Genomic DNA, 21,970 nt, shown 5'->3' with positions numbered 1-21,970 from the left:
TCCCAGTTAAAATGTCAAAGGAGAAATTTGAACCAAAATTTTTCCTAATTCTACTTTCTATTCCACATTGTTTACTAATTTAGCTCAGATTTTACAGGCTAGAGTTAAATATGTTTAATCTCTGCAGGTTTAGTTTCATTCCATCTTCAAGTTCCTATTTTTCTGGTTCTAGGCTATGTATTTTGAAACATTTTTCCCACCCATCTCCTAAAATGTAGTTCACCTAGATTCCTTCTGGCCCGGTCAATAAAGATTTATTACTATTTCTTAACTAGGTGCTGGGGAATAGATAAAATTTTGGTAAGGCATGCTTCTTAACCTCTTGGAGCTTGTGTTGTAATAGGGAGATAAAACATAGATAACTAATGATAATAATATCACACAGTAAGTCCATAGGAGAGGTGAAAAACAGACACTCTATTTGGTCATTACCAACAGGGAATCCAGAAAAGATTGGTAGAGAGGACATTTGAGTTAGACTTTAACTAGATTTTCTCCACAAATTCTTACTCTGATTATAGTATGAGAATTATACTGGGTTCCTGAAAAGTATGCCAGCCCAACATAAGTTCTGGCAGGTTCTGCTGACCTGGAAAGACTTTTTGTCATGGTCCTGACCATAAACTCCTTCTGAAAACTAACTTATCTAAGAACACAGAGCATCACCAGTAGGATAGCTACCAGCTGATGAATTTGAAAACCTATGAAACAAGAAACCTTTTTAAATGGTACTCATCCTTGTGTGGCCCTTATGTCATGTCAGTGGCCGGAAGGGGGCAGAACATGCTAAGAATCACATAATTTTTAGACCGTCTATAAACATTAACTGTTAGCGGTCTAAAAGTGAGCTCTTTGTCCAGAGAATAATGAATTGACCTATTTTTGAAACAACTGAATCACATCAATATTGACATTCTCATCAGATCTGAAAAACAAAAAGTTTAGCCCAATGTAAAGATGTCTCATTGGTTCTCCTAATAGAGGCAGCCCTTTAAAAAAAAAAAATATTGGGTTCATCGTGTTCCCAAAAGGAATATGAAACATTTCATGGAATATTAAAACATCACATTTTATAGAACTCACAAGCGTGAACAGAAGAACCACCATGAAGATAATTGTCCCTTGTGCACCAATATTTGTTGCAGAAGATGAAAAGGTAGAGAAATTCTATAAAGAACTTGGTAAAAGTCTGAAAAACAAGCCAACTTACACTTTTGTGTTGATTTCCCTGTGAAATTGGGCACAACAGAAGATGATCAAAAGTACTTTGGAAAACACAGTTCAGGTTTAAAAAAAAAAAGTTTTGATGTCTTCTGTTTTAATATTACTCTCATTTCAGAATATATCTTCCCATCCACTCCCCAGAGAGCCATTCCTTGTACCAAAGAATTATAAAAGAGAGAGAAAAAAACTTAATCAAAACCAACCAACACATTAACTGAGCTTGGCCCCTAGCTCCACAAATAAGAAAGGGAGATGCATTTTCTCAACTATTCTCTAGCAGGGGTGGGCAAGCTGTGGCCCTGAGGCCACATGTTGGCCCTTTAGGTCCTCAAGTGTGGCCCTTTGAATCCAAACCTCACAGAACAAATCTCCATAATAAAAGAATTTGAGTCAAAAGGTGACTCGCAAGGACCTAGAAGGCCACATGTGGCCTCGAGGCCAGAGGTTCCCCATCCCTGCTTAGGGTAAGGTTGAGGTTTAAAAAATGGAAAAAAAAGGTATTCAGAAATTGTACACTTTAATATCATGATTACCTGAAGAGTTAGAAGGCACTGGGCATGACGAGAATAAATATCACTACCAAAAGATGGAAATTTACTATGTCTTAGGAAGTGTTTAGTTTCCAATGGAATAATTTCAGAATCAGCTTCCTGTGTGTTATCAGATTAGTTAGAACGAAGGTTAAAATCAACATAAAATTGGAAGAAAGAATAAAGATGAGAAAACACTGTAAAAATTATAATAGCTTTAATCTGCTTTATGCTAATGAATTTTTGATGTCAAAAAGTGGGGATTGGGGAAAAAAAGGCAAAGATGCTGACCTTTATTATCATGATTTCCTATAAAAGCTTAACTAACATAAAGCAGTGGCCACAGTGTCTAAAGAACCTCAGAAAAGATCTTAAGCTGCACTTTCATGGTCTTCTTAAAGAGACATTGCAACAAAGAACAATACAACTTTAGCATACAAACTCTTTTGTAAAACATTATAGCGGAGGATAGCAGCAAATTACTAGTGCTTATAAGACAGTTTCAGGGGCAGCTAGGTGGCGCAGTGGTTAGAGCACTGGCCCTGAAGTCAGGAGGACCTGAGTTCAAATTTGGTGTCAGACCAAACACTTGACACTTATTAGCTATGTGACCCTGGGCAAGTCACTTAACCCCAATTGCCTTAAAATAAAGTTGTCTTCCTCTATTATAATGTGAGCTCTTTGAAAGCAGGGGCTGTCTTGCTTCCTTATATTTGTGTGCCTGAAGCTTAGCGCAGTGCTTGGCATGTAGTGTGCACTTAATAAAACTTCATCATTCATTCAAAAACTAGTTTCAAAGTTTGGTGTGAGATCCAGCTAAGCCATATCATCCCAAAAGTAAATGTAAATGAGGCTGGCAAGAGGACAATAGATGTAAAATAGAGAATAGATTTTCAAAGTTTTTATAATGGTTTACTTTCTTTATAAATGGTAGTGAAATAACCGCCTTTAGACTCAAACAACTTAGTTTCTAATATGCTGAACAACGAAGCCCTGTATTTCTGCTGTCCATAAGTCATTCTCATTTGGGTATTATTTTAGTTCAACAAATGTTTACCAGGCTTGCTGTGAGCAAAGGTCTGTACTAGGTGCTGGCGATACAAAGATGAAAATGAAACTTCCTGCCCTCAAGGGAGCTTACATTCCACTTGGAGGATGCAGTTATTTATACAATCTTATTTGTTTAAATAAGAGAAAGTGGAAAAGCACTTAAGAAAATGATGTCAGAAATAGACAGCAGAACAAAAAGACACAATCTTGGGAAGCAGTAAGGGATCATTCAGTGCTCATCTCCAGTGCCACCTCCAAAAAGATTCCTTTCCTGGACTCTTCTTCCAATTGTTAGCACTTCTAATTAGGTTTGCATTCATTCATTCATTCATAAATAAGTAACTATAGAGAGAGACCTATATAGATATATAGATTCACACACATTGTATTTACTTATCTGGGTAAGTAAACCTTGCCACTACCAGTAGAAGGTAAACTCCTTAAAAGCAGAGGCTTTTTTTCATTTTTGTCTTTCATTTTGTTACGGATGCCTGCCACAGTACCTGCAGTGTAGTAAGTGCCGAATTAAATTGAATCATTTATAAGATATCTCAGAGAGGAAAAAATTCTAAAAAAAAGAATTTTTAAAAATCAGGTGATATTAGTATTCAAAAAAAGTTATCAATATAGATGTATTAATGCATTGTTGGTGGAGCTGTCAGTATAACCATTTTCAACAGCAATTTGAAATTATACAGATGAAGTGGGTAAAATGTCCTTACCCTTTGACCCAGAGATTCTGTTGCTATACCCCAAGGATGTCACTGAAGAATGACAAGAAGAAAAACTCTACACGCACCAAAATATTAATAGCAGCACTTTTTATTCTAGTCAAGAAGTAGAAACAAAGTAAATACACGTCAATTGGTGGATGCTTGAGCAAATCATGATATAGGAACATAATGAAATATTACTGTGCTCTAAGAATCTATGAAGGTGACAAGTACAGAGAAATAGAGAAAGACTTAGTGAAATGATGCAAAGTGAAGTAAACAGAGACAAGAAAACAATATACATAGTAACTAAAATAATATAAATTGAAAAAATAATCCCTACAAAAGAATTGAAAATGGATGTTGCAGAATTACAAAGAACAAACCTGGCTCCAAAAAAAAGATATGAGAAGACACCTCCCCCTATTCCTTTTCAGAAGTGGGGGATCTACAGGCATGGGACATTGCATATGTTGTCAGAGTTTTTTAATGTATTGCTTGGTTTTGTTTATTTTTTTTCTCTTCCTCTTTTTTTTTTTTAATTCTTATATTGCTTTCTAGGAGGTGGGAGGGACATCATTGACTACAGATCTGTATGTCTACTGTCTCATCTCTGTAAAATCTTTGAGAATAATCTACATTCAAGGATATACTTGACAGAAATATGAGATGAAAATAAGTGACCTTTCATAAACAGTTTTTCATAGTGTACTTCATCTTCATAGTTACATAATTGTCTGAAATGCTCAAAGTATGCAAAGTCCTGCTTTGTTTTTGTTGTTTACAAAAGAAATTGATTCGGTGAAGGAAGACAAAGCCTTATAGACTTTCTTACAGTGTAATCTCATGCTTATGATAAGATAATACAAGATAATTGTAGCCAGATTATTGTCAAAGGTGTGAAATGGATAGACATACTTTTCAAAGGTGTTTGGCATTGATATGAATGATAATCTTTGTAGGGACAAAATTAAAAGTTTCCTGATAGATGGTCAGATACTCTAGATATTTCAGTAACAATGTGGAAGATATTACTCTGGTTGCATCAAGCCGAAGAAGTTTTATAGTGCTTGCTCAGTGTGTTCTATGATTATTCAAAAGATGAATTTAGTAACCATAAATAAACTAATTGGATGAAAAATACATATTGTCTAGACTATGGCACACAATTGGAAGGCAGTCTTTATATCTGGGACAAGCACTGCAGATGTAAATTTGACCCAGAATTGAATAGGAGGAAAAGAGTAGGCTGGATTCCATTTAGGTAGCTGCACAATTTTTATGAATTTAAGCTGTTCTGACACAAAAACTATCTTTAACATAAATGTTCTCCCTGTTATTTTATTTGGTAACATTGTTATAACAACGCAATCCCTAAAAAACCAGTTTGGGCAGCTAGGTGGTATAGTGGATAGAGCTCTAGCCTTGGAGTCAGGAGGACCTGAGTTCAAATCCAACCTCAGACACTTGACACATTAGCTGTGTGACCCTGGGCAAGTCACTTAACCCCAATTGCCTCACCAAAAAGCAAAAAACAAAACAACAAAAAAACCCCACAGTTATAGGTAACCCAAGTGGCAATGGAGAAAGATATATGGTTAGGGGGTCTTGTAGAGAGAGGGACAACAGAAGAACAATTCAAGTGCCGTACTATTAAAACGCCAAAGAAAGGCCTAAGAAAAGTACATTGGGTAGATCCTTCAAGGATGTCCTTAGGGAGAAAACAGACAAACACACAGGGTAAAGCATGGTTGGGTTTATGTGGAGGCAAGGCTCACGATGAGATTCGTTGAAGTATTTAAAAGAAAAAGCATGGAGAAAGAGAACATTTGAGGTATACAGTTCAGTAGGAACAAAAGCGTAAAGCTGAGAAACCACAGGGCATGCTTGGGACTCAATAAGTAGTCCAGTTTGGTTGTCATGCAGAGTACGTGAAGGAAAATAGTATGACGTTAGGCTAGAAATGTTGGGTGGTACTAGTTGAATGCCTGAAAAGAAATTGGAAACTTACTTGGTAAGCAGTAAAGATCAATTAAAGAATCTTGAGCAGAGAAATTACATGACCGTTTCTATAAGATAGATTTTTCTAGCAGTAATATGAAGGATTGGAGATGGAAAAAGGTAGAGGTGGGATGACCTATTAGAATATGACAGTTTAAGGAGTTGGTAATCAGGGCCTAGGTTAGCTAGGTGGCACAATGGATAGAGGCCTGGACCTGGAGTCAGGAAGATTCATCTTTGTCTGGCTTCAGTCACTAGCTGTGTGTCCCTGGGTGAGCCACTTAACCCTGCTTGCCTCAGTTTCTTCATCTGTTAAATGAGCTGAAGAAGGAAATGGCAAACCACTCTAGTATCTTTCCCAAGAAAACCCCCAAACTACGAACCACAACAGTGAGGGCCTATACTAGGATGGTAGCAGGGGGGAAAATAAAGGGAAAGCAAGTTGTAAAGCATATTATGAAGGCGGAATTGATTGGTCTTGGTGGCTAGATATGAGAGGTCAGAGAGAAGGAAGAATTATATAAAAAAGGAACACCAGAGTTTCCAACATGGGAGACTAGTTCAATGTCAGGGCCACTGATAGAAATGCCAGGCACTTAAAGATGTTTAAGGGGAAAATAAACTTGGTGAAATAGTGGATAGAGCACTGGTCCTGGAGTCAGGAAGAACTAAGTTTAACTCCAGCCTCTGCCATTTTCTAGCTGTGTGACCCTGGGCAAGTCACTGTTACCTTGATTGCCTCAGTTTCCTCAACTGTAAAATGGGGATAATAATACCATCTATCTCCAAGGGTTGTTGCAAGGATCAAATGAAATAATATTTGTAAAAAGCGCATAATAGGCAGCTATATAAATGCTTTTTCTCCTGGTTAGTGATTCCACTGACAGAAACATTTAAGTCAGGAGGATTAGAGGGTGAATCAAAATAAACTTGATTTTGGATATCTTTATTTTGGTGTGAAGATCTATCCAGGTAGAAGATCTATCCAGGCAGTTCAAAATGCATATTTGAGCACAGAAGGAAGTCAGGGCCAGAGATGTGTATGATGGGGGTAAATTAATCCTTGAGAGTGAATGAGATTATGTAGAAAGACAAGAGTGCCAAGATCAGACCCTTGGGAAATACACACCTTAGGGATTAGGGATCAAATGAGAGCCAAGGAGATGGGAAAAGGATTAATGAAGAGGAGAATCTGAAGCTTGGGAGGAAAGAGTATCCTGCAAGAAGAAGTGATCAACAATGTTATATGCTTCGGAAAGAATAAGCATGAAAAATAACTACTAGATTTGGCCTAAGGTCTTTGGTGACCTTTGGGAGAGAATATGAGATTAGAATCCAGATTACAAGGGTTTAAGATAAGAGCAAGTAGAGAGGTGGAAAACTTCAAAAGTTCAGTTGTGAAGGGGGAGCTGGGATAATAACTGAGTGATAGAAGGGTTTAAAGAAGTGTTTTTTTGGAATTAGGGGAAACAGCATATTTTGTAAATAGATAGCAAGAAGCCAGTGGAGAGATGCTCTTCACATTTTTCATTTACTCCCATGGAAATTTCTATTATTTTCTTTTTTAACTTCTGCAGACACTTTATCTGCTTTTAAGACTTCAACTGTCACTTCTATATGCTGATTCCCAAATTTAAATCTCTTGTTCTGTCTCACATAAGATCCAGGCCTGTATTTCCAAACACCTTTAGGACGTTTGCACTTGGATATCAGTCCAACTTAGAAAATATTTATTAAGTTGTTGTGGTATGCAAGGCACTGTGTTAGGTTCTGGGGATGCAATGATAAAGGGAAGCAGTTCTTACTACTGAGGAGAGGATCATGACACATCCAAATAAGTCTATTCCAAGGAAAATTGAGGCGGGAGAGAGAGCATCACCAACTAGGGGATTGGGAGAGACTTCATGTAGAGAAACCCACAACTGAGCCTTGAAGGAAGACAAGGGTTCTGAGAGGCAGAGGTAAGGAAGGTGCGCGTTTCAGGCGGCAGACGCAGCTTGGGAGAATGAAGCAAGGTGGGAGGTGGAGTGTTAGGTCAGGGAATGGCTGTTGATCTCGTTTGGGCTGGAATGCAGAGTTCATGCAGAAGAGCCTAAGATAACCGCAAAGAAGGCAGGAGCCATAATTTGGAGGACTTTAGACTTAAACTAGACTGAAGGGTTTTCATCTTATTCTATAGGCAGTGAAGAGCAACTGAAGGTTTTTGAGCAGGGCTACAACGTGGTTAGACTTGTGCCTTTGGAAGATTATTTTAGCAACTGGAGGACAAGTTGAAGAATAGAGATGCTAGAAGCAGGGAGACCGTTTAGAAAGCTGTTGCCAAGTTCTCAGATGAAGAAATTAAAGCCATCTGGAGTCATATGAAAAAATGCTGGAAATCACTATTGATTAGAGAAATGCAAATCAAAACAACTCCGAGATACCACATCACACCTATCAGATTGGCCAACATGACAAAACAGGAAAATAATAAATGTTGGAGAAGATGTGGGAAGATTACAACACTAATGCATTGTTGGTGGAGTTGTGAACTGATCCAGCCATTTTGGAGAGCAGTTTGGAACTATGCCCAAAGAGCTATAAAAATGTGCATACACTTTGACCCAGCAATAGCACTTCTAGGGCTGTATCCTAAAGAGATCATACAAATGGGAAAAGGACCCACATGTACAAAAATATTTCTAGCAGCCCTTTTTGTGGTGGCAAAAGATTGGAAATTGAGAGGATGCCCATCAATTGGGGAATAGCTGAGCAAGTTGTGGCATATGAATGTAATGGAATACCACTGTTCTGTAAGAAATGATGAGCAGGAGGACTTCAGAAAAACCTGGAAAGACTTGTATGGTCTGATGCTGAGGGAAGTGAGCAGAACCAGGAGATCATTGTACACAGTAACAGCTACATTGAGCGATGACTAGCATTGATAGACTTAGCCCTTCTCAGCAATGCAAGGATCTAAGACATCTCCGAAGGTCTCATGATGGAAAATGCTATCCACGTCCAAAGAAAGAACTATGGAGTCTGAATGCAGATCAAAGCATACTATTTGCTATTTTTTTTTCTGTTTTATTTCCTTTTTATGGTGGTTCCTCCTTTTGGTTCTAATTCTTCCTTAAAACATGACTAATGTGAAAATATGTTTAATAGGAATGTATATGTATAGCCTATATCAGATTGGGAGGGAGGGAGAGAAAAATTTAAAACTCAAAAGCTTGTGGAAGTGATTGTTGATAAATCAGAATAAATTAATAAAAAAATTTTAAAAAGAATTAAAATATGGGGAAAACCCAGTTCAATACAATACTTTAAAAAATTATTTGAGTACCCTAACCTGAACTGATCTTTCACCTCTGAACTCTTAAAGTAACTATTGTCTCTTTAGCTCACTTGATAGTTACATACTGCTTTGTGTGATGTTTTCTGTTTTTCTTATTCGTATTGTTTAAATGTTCACTTGCTATTTAACTAAATAGCTTGTCTTCCTAATGAGATTATAAGCCCCTTAAGAGCAGGTACAAGGACAGATGCATAGGTACTCAATTTTAAAAAATTAATCTTAATCACCTTACTTCTTAGGACACAGTAGATTTTTTATAATATTTTAAACATTTTTCTCTCATGTATTCAAGTAGACTAAATATAAGAATTGAAATGATGATAACATGATCTTATTTCAGCTTCCTGTGACAGAAACAGTTGATCTTCTGTTGTGAAGGGAGATTGTTCCAATAAATAAGCATCGAGTTTAATGCCTTTCAAGAGTTTCTTTTTTGGAGCTTCCATGTGAATTTTTTTTTATTTCTGTGAATTAATCATATTCTTACTCTGATTTTTATTTTAGGTATCTTGAATGATTTAGCATGGATCCTGTTGCTAGTCACAGCTGCCACCTTCTTCAGCAGCTCCATGAGCAGCGTATTCAGGGCCTTCTTTGTGACTGTATGCTGGTGGTGAAAGGAGTCTGCTTTAAGGCACATAAAAATGTTTTAGCTTCTTTCAGTCAGTATTTTAGGTATGTGTTTTAGGCTTGATTCATATATGATCATATTCAAGAACCAATTTTAAAACCAAAATATTTTCACTTAGGTGTGAGTTCTCACTTTAATAATATTATCTACTTAAATTCCATTCAAGTTTTTTCCTTTTTAAATTATACAAATCTGTCCAAAAGAATGTTGTGAGCTTCCCACCCAAAATGTTTTTCAGTAATTAAGATGGTGTCATAAAAGTAGTATTCAATTATTAATAAAAATAATTGTGAAATCCTTTATAAAGTTTTCTATTCTGATGAACAATTCCAGTGATCTTAAAACAATTCATACTCTTTAAAAATAAATAGATTAAGAATTGAACACCTGTCATTGGTGCTTTTTTGATAAACTGTCACTTCAATAAGAGACCAGGGGAAATTTTGTTGTGTCCTTAAAAAACATAATTAAAACATTTTAGCCTTTGTTTCTCATATATCCTAAAGAACATAAATTCTTTAAGGCATTCCAGTAGAATGTTCTAAATAGAAATATGTGTATCTGTGTTTTGTACATTGAAATAATTGATGGTAATTTGAAAGTCCATATGATTACTAAATATAAAAAAATATATCTTCTTTGATGTTGTGTACTGTCATTGAAATTTATACTACATGAGACAGTTTTATATATGTAGATACTAAGTAGATTTTGTTTTCCTTAGAAATTATCTTCAAACCTTTCTCTACGTATTGATAATGTCATCTATATTTTTTTTGTCCAAACCTATATCATCTGCCTAGGGAGCTCTTCTAATGAGGCAGATTTCTTCTTCAGTGAAGATTAAGGATTCTTCTGTAAACTATAACTTAGAGAATTGCATGGGGCATTAAGGAAGTTAAGGGATTAAAGTCACCTAGCCCAGATGTGTATGGGCACAACTTGAACCCAAGTTTTCCTGACTCCAGGAGTGGCTTTAACCATCATTCTCTGCTTTTTGTCGGTGATTCACATTATAGTTTGAATTTTAAAAACTAGTTGCAAATTAAAATGTGGCTTTAACAGTGATACCTTCTCCATTCTTTTTGATAGTTATGTTAATTTGCCTAAATTGTTAGAAAGATGGGAGTTTTAAAAACTAACAAGTTTTTGACCCTGGTGTTTGTAGGATGGTAATTATTAACATAGGCTTATTTGGATGTTATTTGTAAGCAAAGATTGTTAGTATAGATGTGTTCTTTTACACTGTAAACAGATATACTTTCTTTCATCAGGACTTTATTTCAGAATTCTTCGGGCCAGAAGAATGATGTTTTTCATTTGGATATAAAAAATGTAGGAGGCATAGGGCAGATATTGGACTTCATGTACACTTCTCACCTGGATCTTAACCAAGACAACATACAGACAATGTTGGACATAGCACAGTGCTTACAAGTACAGAATGTACTGAATATGTGTCACGCATTTTTGAAATCTACTGCTATCGAGCAGTCGCCCGGCTTGCCTTGTAATAGTGCATTCTCCTTGCACGGTGCTCTGGCTACTGATGCCAATGGTGTTATGAGTGAAAACTACCCTCCTCACCTACTACAAGAGTGTTCAACAGGTACACATCCTCATAAGGTTCTGGATGGCCAGCCTTCCCATGGACCACAATCAGTTCATCTTCAGAATTCTTCAGGTGAAGGACCAAAACAGACATCAGATGCTGTAGGTGGCACCTGTACAGAACTTCCATTTAAGCAGTCAAATTACTATTACAAACTTAGAAACTTTTACAGTAAACAGTTCTATAAACAAACTTCTTGTTGCAGTCATGAACGAGTCATTGAACAGCCCTTTGCTTTCAGTGCATCTACAGATCTTAACTCAGTAGAAAATCATGACTGTACTGTCAGTCCCTCTGAATGTATCTTGGAATCTTCTGAACACCTCCCTTCTAACTTCCTTGCCCAGCCCTTGAATGAAGCTGCCCCAGATCTGGAGTCCGACAGCACATCATTGCAGCCTGCTGAACAGAGGAGATTGAAAAAAGCTATCCACCTCAAGAAACTAAGCTTCCTAAAATCGCAACAGTCTGCAGAAGAATCATCTGAAGCTAAAGCAGATCATAGTTTAGCAAAAGGAATAGCAGAGTCACCTTTAGTTAGTGAAAGTTCTATAGAGAAGACTAATAGTCAAGGGGCTGAAGAAAAAGAAAGTGAAGAAATCATTAGTTCAGAGAATTTTGATTGTATTGCTGAAATTGAAAGGACTGAGGGCACTGTCTTCTTGAAAGACCAGACACAACCTCTGCAGCTGCAAAGACAGTACACGTGTGAACTATGTGGAAAGCCTTTTAAACATCCAAGCACTTTGGAGCTTCACAAACGGTCTCATACAGGTACAGTGCCTTCAGTACACAATGGTGAACACTTTTTAGATAGTGTTACTTGCTCACATTTTTTTAAAGAGGTTTTTCTGTTAGTTGTTGATGAGGTTTATGGTTGCAAAGATTATTTGAGAGATTTCTCAAAGGAGCATTTTGGCCACCTTTTCCTTTTTTCACTTTTAGCTTGCAGGTACAATTCCTAAATCTTAGAATTCTACAAATGGTTCTCCATACCCTGAACAGAAAAGGTGGCTTTTTTTTATCTTATTTGATTTCTGTTCCATATTAATATTTAAACCTTTTGAGTTTTAAAAAGAAATATTTATTTTTATGTCATTAAGTTTTCATATATTCTAATATACTATATTTATTTTAATCCTATTCAGTTGAATATTTCTCAACTATAGCTAGCTTGCACTAATTTTTTTAATTGTTTAATTTGCAATTAACTCATGAAAAAAAGTAAGATCTTTTGATTTCTTCATGAACAAATCTGATCATTTGAGCTGTCTTGGTAACTCTTGGTTAGATGGACCAGTTTTTAAATTTTAATTTAAAAATGAAAATTATTACAAACTAATATATACAGATTGAAACTGGTCAACTGATATAATTTCCCTCTTCTATTTTTCAAAATGGTCTGATCTTTTAAAAAACAAAGTGTTATGAAATAGTTATATAAATTGTACCTTGCCTTCCTATAACTAAAGTTAATTACTTTAGGATAAACATTTCACAAAGATATGACAAGCATATTATGGATTTCTGAGGTATTATGTGTGTAGGATATTTTCATGACAATGATTGTAGAAATAAGTATATGATTATGGTCAATACAAAAAATACCACTTGATAGGATATTTCTCTTCCTGTTATCCCCTAGAATTCTCAGGTCTTGATTTAGTTCTTTTACTGTTTACTAGGTTGAAATTACTCTACCCTAAAAATAAAGAAAAGCAACTTTGTCTTTAACCCTAGGTTCTGTCTTAAAAATATTTACTTTTGTACCTCTAAATTATAAAAAAAAAATTTCACAGGCCTAATTACCTGCCTGTCTCTCACGTGCGTGCGCGCGCACACACCCACACACGACATTGAAAACCTTATCTTTGTAGTTTCAGAAGCAGCAAAAAATTCTATTTCGTGCTTTGAAGGCACATCTCTTGAATGACAATAACAATGTAATCAAAATTAATGCAAAGAATCTTGTCAAAAAGGAAATAAATCTTTTGATACATGTGGTACTCTGTTAAGAATGGTCATTGACCTTGATCGTTTGTGAGCCTGGGCCATATGTGAACCCAATTTTCTTACTGTATTTCTGATAATAGAGTTTTAATTTATCCTTGAACCTATTATCACATTATCCCAGGCATGTCTGTAGAATTAAATTTAGAATTAAAAATGAATAGAAAATAGCCAAAGATCAAGGATTTTGTGTCATCACAAAGCTAACCTATACTTTCAAGAAGAGCTACAAATGAAAATGTATTATTTCCATCATAAACCTAGGTCAGTGAACTGTAGTTTTACTAGACCAATAAACTATAATTTTACCAGAGCAGGAAGAAAAAAATTTAATTCTAAAGATGAGGACACATTATAGGAAATGTACCATCTTTTCTCTGGCAATATATTTTGATGAGCTATAACTTAACATGAGGGGAATGAGAGAAATAGGATGTTTTTTATCCCCCACAACTATCCAGACAGCATGATTTAAAATCAGTACTTTGTACCAGCAAAAGGCCACAGCTAATAATGAAAACTAAAAATAATCTGTTAATTCAAACTGAGGTCAAGGAAAACAATAATTTTTCCCCTTACCCCAGTCTCTGGCTGGTCCATTCTCTTTCCCTTCCATGCCCCCTTCTGTCATGTGCATAGAAAATGGCAGAGGTTCAGCAGCCCTAGACTTAAATGCCTGTTTCACCCGTTGGGTTACCATAGACAAGTCACTGCTCTGAGCTCGTTTCCTCATCTGTAAAATAAGGAGAATATTTGTGGGATCCTCCAGGAATGGTAACAATCCAACTGTGTCTATAGATCTGTATCTGAAGTGCTTTGTAAGCCTTCAAGGCCTCGAGAAATGTCAGGTATTTTGTTAGAAACAAATGGTAGAAATGTATGTGCTCATGCAAGAAGAGATGACGAGGCTGTAAGGATAGCCTGGTGGTAGGAGCACCTCCGCTTTTGGGCCCAGAATGGGGATCTAGGGCAGAATAGTTTTGTGCTTTGTGTGGCTGAGGCTTTCATTTGAATGCATGAGTTGTTTGGCTGTGATAATTAGACATATTTTGGACTTGATATATGTACTTTAGAAGGAAACAACCAATTACAAAAATTTTTATTTTTTTTTTCCCATCAGAGATAGGTACTATGAATATGTGTAAATGATTCAGGATCACAGTGTTACTTTTTACAAGAGCTACTTCTTCAAAGACATCACTAATTACACCGTCACTACTAACAGTTTTACATGTTCTGTTTTTGTTTTAGGTGAGAAACCTTTTGAATGTAACATTTGTGGGAAACACTTCTCCCAGGTGGGAAAAATTTTATTTATAGCTAATTACTGGAAACCTGAGTGAATTGCTTGTTTTTAGTACAAGTAAAACAGTTCGTAGTATTTATGAGACAAGGCTTTGTATTTTTCTTGTATAATCTTACTTAAAGGATTTACAGTTAGCCAGGGTAAAAAAATAATTTTAAAGGGAAAAAAATTCTGTTTCCCTTTATAAGGGATAAGAGGGAAAATTTTTTCTCAAGTGAATGAACTTTTATAATACTAAGATGGGCTAAATCTTGCTCAATTTCCCTTTCCCTCTTTGCAGAGTTCCCAGTAAAACCAGTAATGCATATACCCAAAAGCAATTTAGGATTGTCTTTGAAAAAACAGGCATATAGCCCGTTGCTGGTCCATGTTTGAATGCCTTTTCAGCTTAGTGTAGAACCTGCAAGAGTTTGTGCCCTGATGGCACAGACTAATAGTACCAGAATATCATCTTTACTGCACAGAGGGATCTAAGGAATTATGGAGGAGGATAGAGATATAGTTAGCTTTATTCAGCATCTCCTTGGCAGGATTGTTATGAGGATCAAATGAAATCATGTATGTAGACCTTAAAACACTGTAAATGGGAGCTCTTGTTAATTTATTTTCATTCCTCTTTTTTTGTAGCTAAAGGATTGAGTCTGTGGTTTCACTGTAACCTCTCCTTTATCAGCACAGTACCTAATATAGTTCTTTGCATTGTTGACACATCCTAAATGTGGCTAATTAAATTATTATTTCATTGGTGAATCCACATCATTCTTGTGGGCTATGACTTTTAAGTAATAGAATTATTTGTATTAAACATATCTGTGCTTCAGCAGACAAATGGGTGTTGTCCCTGTCAAAGTCATCTCCTTGCAACAGAGCATGCTTATGTCATTAGTATCACTGCTTAAAACTGGTGTCACTGGTGTCACTGCTCAAAACATTTCATAAACTTCTCTTTGGGTATTCCTTATGAATCCTGAAGCATGTGCCTTTCAGGATGTTTAGTGGCATGTATTTGTCCTTTAAGGGCAGAGGTTTTTTAAACACCCAAAAGCTATTTGCAGCCAATTCTGGTGAATCTGGGAAATGATTAGAAACCACTGCTGGAGGATGCAGAGTATGTGTAAATTCATACACCAGTCAGTAAGACTCCAGATTCCCTGCTCTATTTTGTCTGTTACCACCAGCAATTTCTCTATCTTTCCTGGCCCCCAGTCTTATAACTTCCTTTCTTAGCCCTTAATCTCTTTTATCTTTCACATCTAGGTTACTACCAAGATACTTTTTTCCTGTGTAACATTACTTAAGATCTTTCCTCTCTTCCCTTTGGTTTCCCTTCCATAGCTGCAGAACTCATTCATGTCCTAATCACCTTAGGCAACCATTATGGCAACAGCATTCTTTCCTACCTCTCAAAGAGCTGGAACCATTTATTTCCAATATGATTTCATTAATATCACCTTCCTTAAAAGGCTGCCAATTGTGATTGACTCTCACCTCAAGTTAAAGCTTTGGCTTCAGTTGACTTCTTAGCCAGTGACTTTTTTTTAGAACAAATTAACACATATTTATTAAATAACCATCTATTCACTAAGCCCTTTTGTATGTTTGTGGGAGAATCCAGAAGAGGTCCAGGCCGTAAAAGAATCTTACAGTATCCTTGAAGAGATAAGGTAGAAACACTTTGACATCTCCCTGACATTTGACAATTTGGTCACTTCCTTTCTTCTCAGATTTCTTAACACTCATCTGTCCTGACTTCTCTTTTTCTGTCTCCTTTATGAGTTCTTCTTCCTTCTGTTGTCTAAGCATGGATTGTATAATCATAAATTAAGAGCTATAAGGAATATTGGAGAGTTAATCTAAGAGCTATAAGGAATATTGGAGATTTAATCTACACACACACACACACACACACACACACACCCCAAGACCCAGAGACTGATTTGCCTGGATCACAAAGGTAGTAAGTAACAGGCCAAGAGTTGTGCCTGGCTCCTCCAACCTAAACCCATTTCTGCCTCTAAGGCATTTATCAAGTTTCTGTCCTTTGACCATTTTTCCTCTCTTCTGATTTCCTCAGAAACCTACTCTATCTCCATAATTTCAGCTGGCATTTCCAAATCTTGCTTTCATTTGAGAAATATTTATTGATCTCCTGGTATGTACAAGGGACTTTGTACAGTTCTTGCCCTCAAGAAGCTTATGATCTAGTTGGAGATAACAGTATGCAGATAACTCATACGAAACCGTGTGTGATAAGTGCTATATAAATGGTGTAAAATATTGCTATAGGAGTTCAGGAGAGAAAGATCTCTTTCAGCAAATGTAATGAGAGAAAGATTTGAACTGGGCCCTGAAGGAGAATAGGATTTCAAAAGATGGAGAATAACAAGGTGGTGTAAAAGTAAGCATTCTAAGGTGACTTAAATGGCTTGAACAAAGGTGTGGAGGCAAGAAAGTAGAAGGCTAGTTTGGGGAATAACGAATATGTTGGTTTAGCTAGAATATCGGAGAGTAGTGCAGGTATAAACTTGGAAAGGTAGGTTGATGCCAGAGGAACTTGGACTGCACAGTGAAAACCTTCCTGAGCATTAGGTTGACATGACCAAAGCAGAACTTTGGGAAAATCAGTCTGATGGCTGATGTGCCTGATGGCATGGAGGAAGGGAAGACAGGTAGGATACCACTTGAAATGACCTCGGCATGAAATAACAAAGGCCTATCTTACACAGGGATGTGGGAATGGAAAAGAAGCTGACACCTGAGATGTTATAGATAAAGCCCTGATCACTTTCTCTAGTTCTCATCCCTCATTTTCACCTGTCTGCTGAACCTTTTCATCTGGTGTTCCTAATATTACTTCAAACCTAACAAATGTGTTTAAAATCATCCTTATCATTTTTCCCTCTCCAAGAACCCCTCTCCACCTTGATCTTTTTCCTGACTTTCCTCTTCTTCTCTCAGTACTGAAGCTGAAAACGTGTTATCTTTTATTTTTTTTCACACTTGATAGAGAGGCAGTGAGGTCTAGTCACAAGAGCACTGGATTTACAATCAGAAGACCTAGGTTTACTTCCAGACTTATTTACTACATGTGTGACCCCGAGTGAGTTGCTTACCTTCTCTGGGCCTCATTTACCTCTTTGCAAAATGGCTTCTAGGTTACTTTCTAGCTCTAAATTTGTGATCCTAAGCCTTGTTGAATTAAAACTGCACTAGGCACTGGAAGAAATCAAAAGGTAAATAAGATAGAGTCCTTTCCCTCAAGAGCCTTACAGCCTGTCAGAGGAAGAAAAATGTATGCAGAAAAATATAGTGCCATTTACAGTTTGTCAGTGTGGTGTAGAGGATGAAATGCTCCTGGAGTCAGAGGACACATCTAACCCTGGCTGTGTGACCACGGACAAGCCATGAAACTTCTCTGAACCTCAGGCAACTCTCGAAGATGCCCACTAAGTTACAGAGAGAACACAGTGTGTCTTAGTGGAAGGACTTAGGCCCTTGTTATTCTATTCCTGTATTACCATAATAGCCTCCTAATTGGCTGCCTTCCCTCCAATCTCCTTAAGTTAAATCCAATAAAACATTTTTTTTAGTGCCTACAGTGTTAGAGGCTGCATGGTAGGTGCTGAGGATACAGACACAAAAATTAAATGCCTCGTCCTCGAGAAACTTGTTTTCTACTAGGGAAGATACAGCATGTATACAGATAGGCAAATGCAATTGGATGAAGGAAAAACCACTAACCACCAGGAGAATCAGGAAGGGTTTTATATGGAAATGGCCCCTGACATGAATCTTTAAGGAAAGTAAGGGTTCTGAGAGGCAGAATTAAGAAAGAAGCACATTCCCAGGTGTGGAGACAGTCTTCCTAAAGTGTAATGATTGAGTTACTTTATTCTACAAAAGCCTTAGTGAGTCTTCTTACCAAATAGAATCCCTATGTCTGCCTGGGATTTGCTTTGGCAATTTTGTTGACTGTGGTTACTTCCTGTGCCTACAGTGCCAGTCCCTCCAGCTCCATCTGTTGATATCATACTTAACTTTCAAATCTCAGCTCACATGCTGCCTTCTTAATGGAATATTCTGTGATCTTTCCAGCTTGAAGTAAGCGCTTGCGTGCTCTCTCCCTTCATCTCATATCTCTTTAGACTCCTTTTATGTCCTTACCACATTTTAATTCATATTTTTTTGTGTGTGTATGTATCTTTATCACTTATACAGTATAAACTTTGTGAAGACAGAAGATATTTAATTTGGGTTTTGTATTCCCCATAGCACCTAGCACAATGTGTGTTGTGAGACTATGTGTTGAGGGAATGATTCAGTCAACCAAACCATCTATCCCTACTTGCCTATAGAAAGCCAGTGCTCTAGCCAGACCAGGCCAGGCCACACCACTCACTTTGTCAAGCACAGCAGACAACTTCTCTTTGCCTGACACCTTTGCCTCCTGATTGCATCATTCCCTCTGCCTGAAATGCAGACATCCTCATGGTTCTTCCCATCAAAATTCTGTTTCTTAGATGGCAGGCAGCATAAGATACTGAAAAGAACACTGGACTTGGAGTCAGAAGATCTGAGTTTAATTCTTGGCTCCATCACTAACTAGGTGACAATGAACAAGTTTCTGTACATTTCTCTTTTCTCATCTGTAAAATGAGCATGAAAATACCTGTGCTGTCTAACTGTAGACGGCCATTGTGAGGAAAGTGCACTATACAGGGTAACTAGCTATAGAAATGTGAACTGCCATCATTATTCTCCTTCAAGAGCCAGCTTAACCTACTTAACATCTCCACGACAGCCAGAGACATTTCTCAAGACATTACTTTCATGAAATGTCCTTTCAATACTTCTCTACCCAACCATCCCCTCCCATTCCTTTAGGTCATGTTCCAAATTCAGTTCTGTGAAGCCCTCCCAGAATAGCCTTACTGGCTTTAATACCTAAGAACATCAGGTACGATGCTAATTTGCCTGCCCTTTCTTTGTAGGGATACCTGTGTATTTCTGAAGACTATGATTTCATAGTTACATTTATTGTCTACATATCTATTTTCTTTAAATGATATCATACAATTAAATTATAGTTAAATTATACAGTCCTTATAGGTAGAGTTGTTAATTCTCTCATAAAGAACTGTGCATGTAATGGATAAAATAAATGTAGTCATCTAATAATCAATTTCTTAAGACCTTAACCAGAACAGTCTTTTATGGATTAAGGTAAATCTATATCAACCTAATGGATTTAAAGACTCCTTCGTGATTAGCATGAATGCTTGCTATGGTAGCAGTGACTTAGAATGGATTCTGACTGCATTGGTAAATTTAAAGGTAGAAAAATGGCTTTATTGGTAAGATCCAAATTGTTTTTTTAGAAGTTGTTTTACAATTCTGATTTTGTTTTACCTAAAGATCTGGGGTTTTTAGTTAACCACAAATTCATTATATGATGCAGCTGGCACAGTCTTTGGCATCATAGAACTATGGAATTAGGAGAGACCACAGAGGTTATCTAGTACAGCCCATATTTGAAACGTGAATTGCTACTATAACATCCATGACAAGTAGTCATTTTAGCTTCTACTTGAAATCCTTCAGTGATGGGGAACTCATTACCTATTGAGATAGTCCATTTTGTTTTGGGACAGTGCTTATTATTAAACATTTTCCCCATATTGAGAAAAAATATGCCCCTTACCGTGACTTCAACTCCTTGTTCCTGTTCTACTGTCTGTGGCTCAAACAGCAAGTTTATTCCCTTCATTAGTTGACATAATGTCCACATCACAGGAGCTAATAATAATCCCATTTCATTCTGGCCAGATCATATCTGCAATATAGTCTTTAGTTATGGATACTGTATGTTATGGGCAGCTGTGTGGTGCAGTGTATGCTGGACTTGGAGTCAAGAAGACTCATCTTCATGAGTTCAAATCTGGCCTCAGACACTTACCACCTGTGTGACCCTAGGCAAATCACTTAACCCTGTTTGCCTCAGTTTCCTCATCTGTAAAATGATCTGGAGAAGGAAATGGCAAACCACTCTAGGATCTTTGCCAAGAAAACTCCAAATGGGGTCATCGAGAGTCAGACATGACTGAAATGGCTAAACAACAACAAACCGTATTTAAGAGGGACATTGGCAAATGGGAGTTTGCCATTAAGGGATAATGGACATAATAGCACATAAGGAACAGACCAAATAACTGTTTATGTTTAGCCTGGAGAAGAGAGGACTAATGATAGACAGGAGAGCTGTCTGAGTACTTGCAGAGCTGCCATCTTTCAAAGGGAGTTGTTTGTGTGTCATTTTAGGGGTTAAAACTAGCACCGTTGGGTGGAAGTTGTAGGAAGGCAAGTCTTGTTTTGGATCAGTATTAAGAAGAATTTTCTCATGCTTAGAGCAGCCCTCCAGTGGAGTAGGATGTGTTAATATGTTAGTCTTCATCACTGTAACTATTCTGGTGGAAACTGGGTGATTACCTGTCAGAAACTTAGAGTAATGGTTCTTGTGTTGGCTAAGTGTTCACCTCTGAGGTCCCTTCCAACTCCTAAGATGATAGGATCTTTACGTTGACTACACTTTCAGTGTGGCAGAGAGGTGACTGTGGCTTTTCAAAAATCATAAAGACAAAACACAAGCCCTGAAAAATGCTCCCAAGCTAGAAATGTTTCCATTTTAGGTCCGGTGATGTACTGTCACTCTTTTGTCTGAGAACAGCCCAGGTATGCTTAGAGATGCTCACCAAGTTGGCTGCAGCTTCAGGATGGGTTTAGCCAAAGTAACTTTTGAAGACTGAAGTCCTAGAGGGCTTATTATCAGCATCAGTGGAGGGAGTATCCACACTAATGAAATTTCAGAATCTTGGAGCACTCAAGTATAAAATCTGTGCACTAAGGAAATAATATAGTAATATAATTGGTATGTGATATATCTGTAGGGATAATTTTCACAAATTAAGCAAAATTCATGATAAATTTCCAGTATTAAATAGCTAAGAAAAATTAAGCCCTTTTGATATTATCATGTTGCAATTTTAAATGGAAGATGTGGGTTTTTTTAATCAATTGTTATATAATTTATTTAAGGGAAAAGGACAGTTAAAAACAAATCAAAAGATTCAATAAAACTATAGCAGATTTCATAATTTTATATTATAATTTTTGGCTTCCAAAATATAGGGTAATATAAAATAATAGTTGGCCAGATGGCGCTTTATAGATAGTTGTAATTGCTTAATTTTTTCTTAAATTTAATACAAAAAAGATTGATCTTTCAAATGTAATAATCATATCCTCTTACTAATAGAAACTCATTAAATGTTCTGTTTCCAGACAAATGATGTGTTTTTGTAAAGATTATTTGTAATACTGTTCCTTCTATGCAGGCCAGCTATATTTTTTTTTCACCAAACACTTATTTCCTGGCATTTATAAAAATTACCTGTTTTGTTTATGTGTTGATGGGACAACAATCTAACCTTTCAGTGCCTACTTCCAGACTACTCTTTAACTACAAAACCACTAATAGCTTGTCAGTCTGGACTGATGGA

The 21,970-nt window shown here is 36.8% G+C and overlaps 1 protein-coding gene across 1 annotated transcript in view; it reads left to right on the top strand.

The window, feature by feature from the left end:
• ZBTB49 (zinc finger and BTB domain containing 49) overlaps positions 1–21,970 on the top strand; it is a 36,150-nt gene that overhangs the window by 2,264 nt on the left and 11,916 nt on the right. The window contains exons 2-4 of the mRNA XM_027836276.1: positions 9,360–9,530; positions 10,761–11,872; positions 14,360–14,406. Of these exons, the coding sequence (XP_027692077.1) occupies positions 9,379–9,530; positions 10,761–11,872; positions 14,360–14,406 (1,311 nt within the window). The 5' untranslated portion in view covers positions 9,360–9,378. The remainder of the gene's footprint in view (positions 1–9,359; positions 9,531–10,760; positions 11,873–14,359; positions 14,407–21,970) is intronic.

The sequence above is a fragment of the Vombatus ursinus genome, unplaced genomic scaffold (assembly GCF_900497805.2).
Source record: "Vombatus ursinus unplaced genomic scaffold, bare-nosed wombat genome assembly UNPS02014818.1, whole genome shotgun sequence".
NCBI lineage: Eukaryota > Metazoa > Chordata > Mammalia > Diprotodontia > Vombatidae > Vombatus > Vombatus ursinus.
This window is presented reverse-complemented; position numbering and strand designations above follow the sequence as displayed.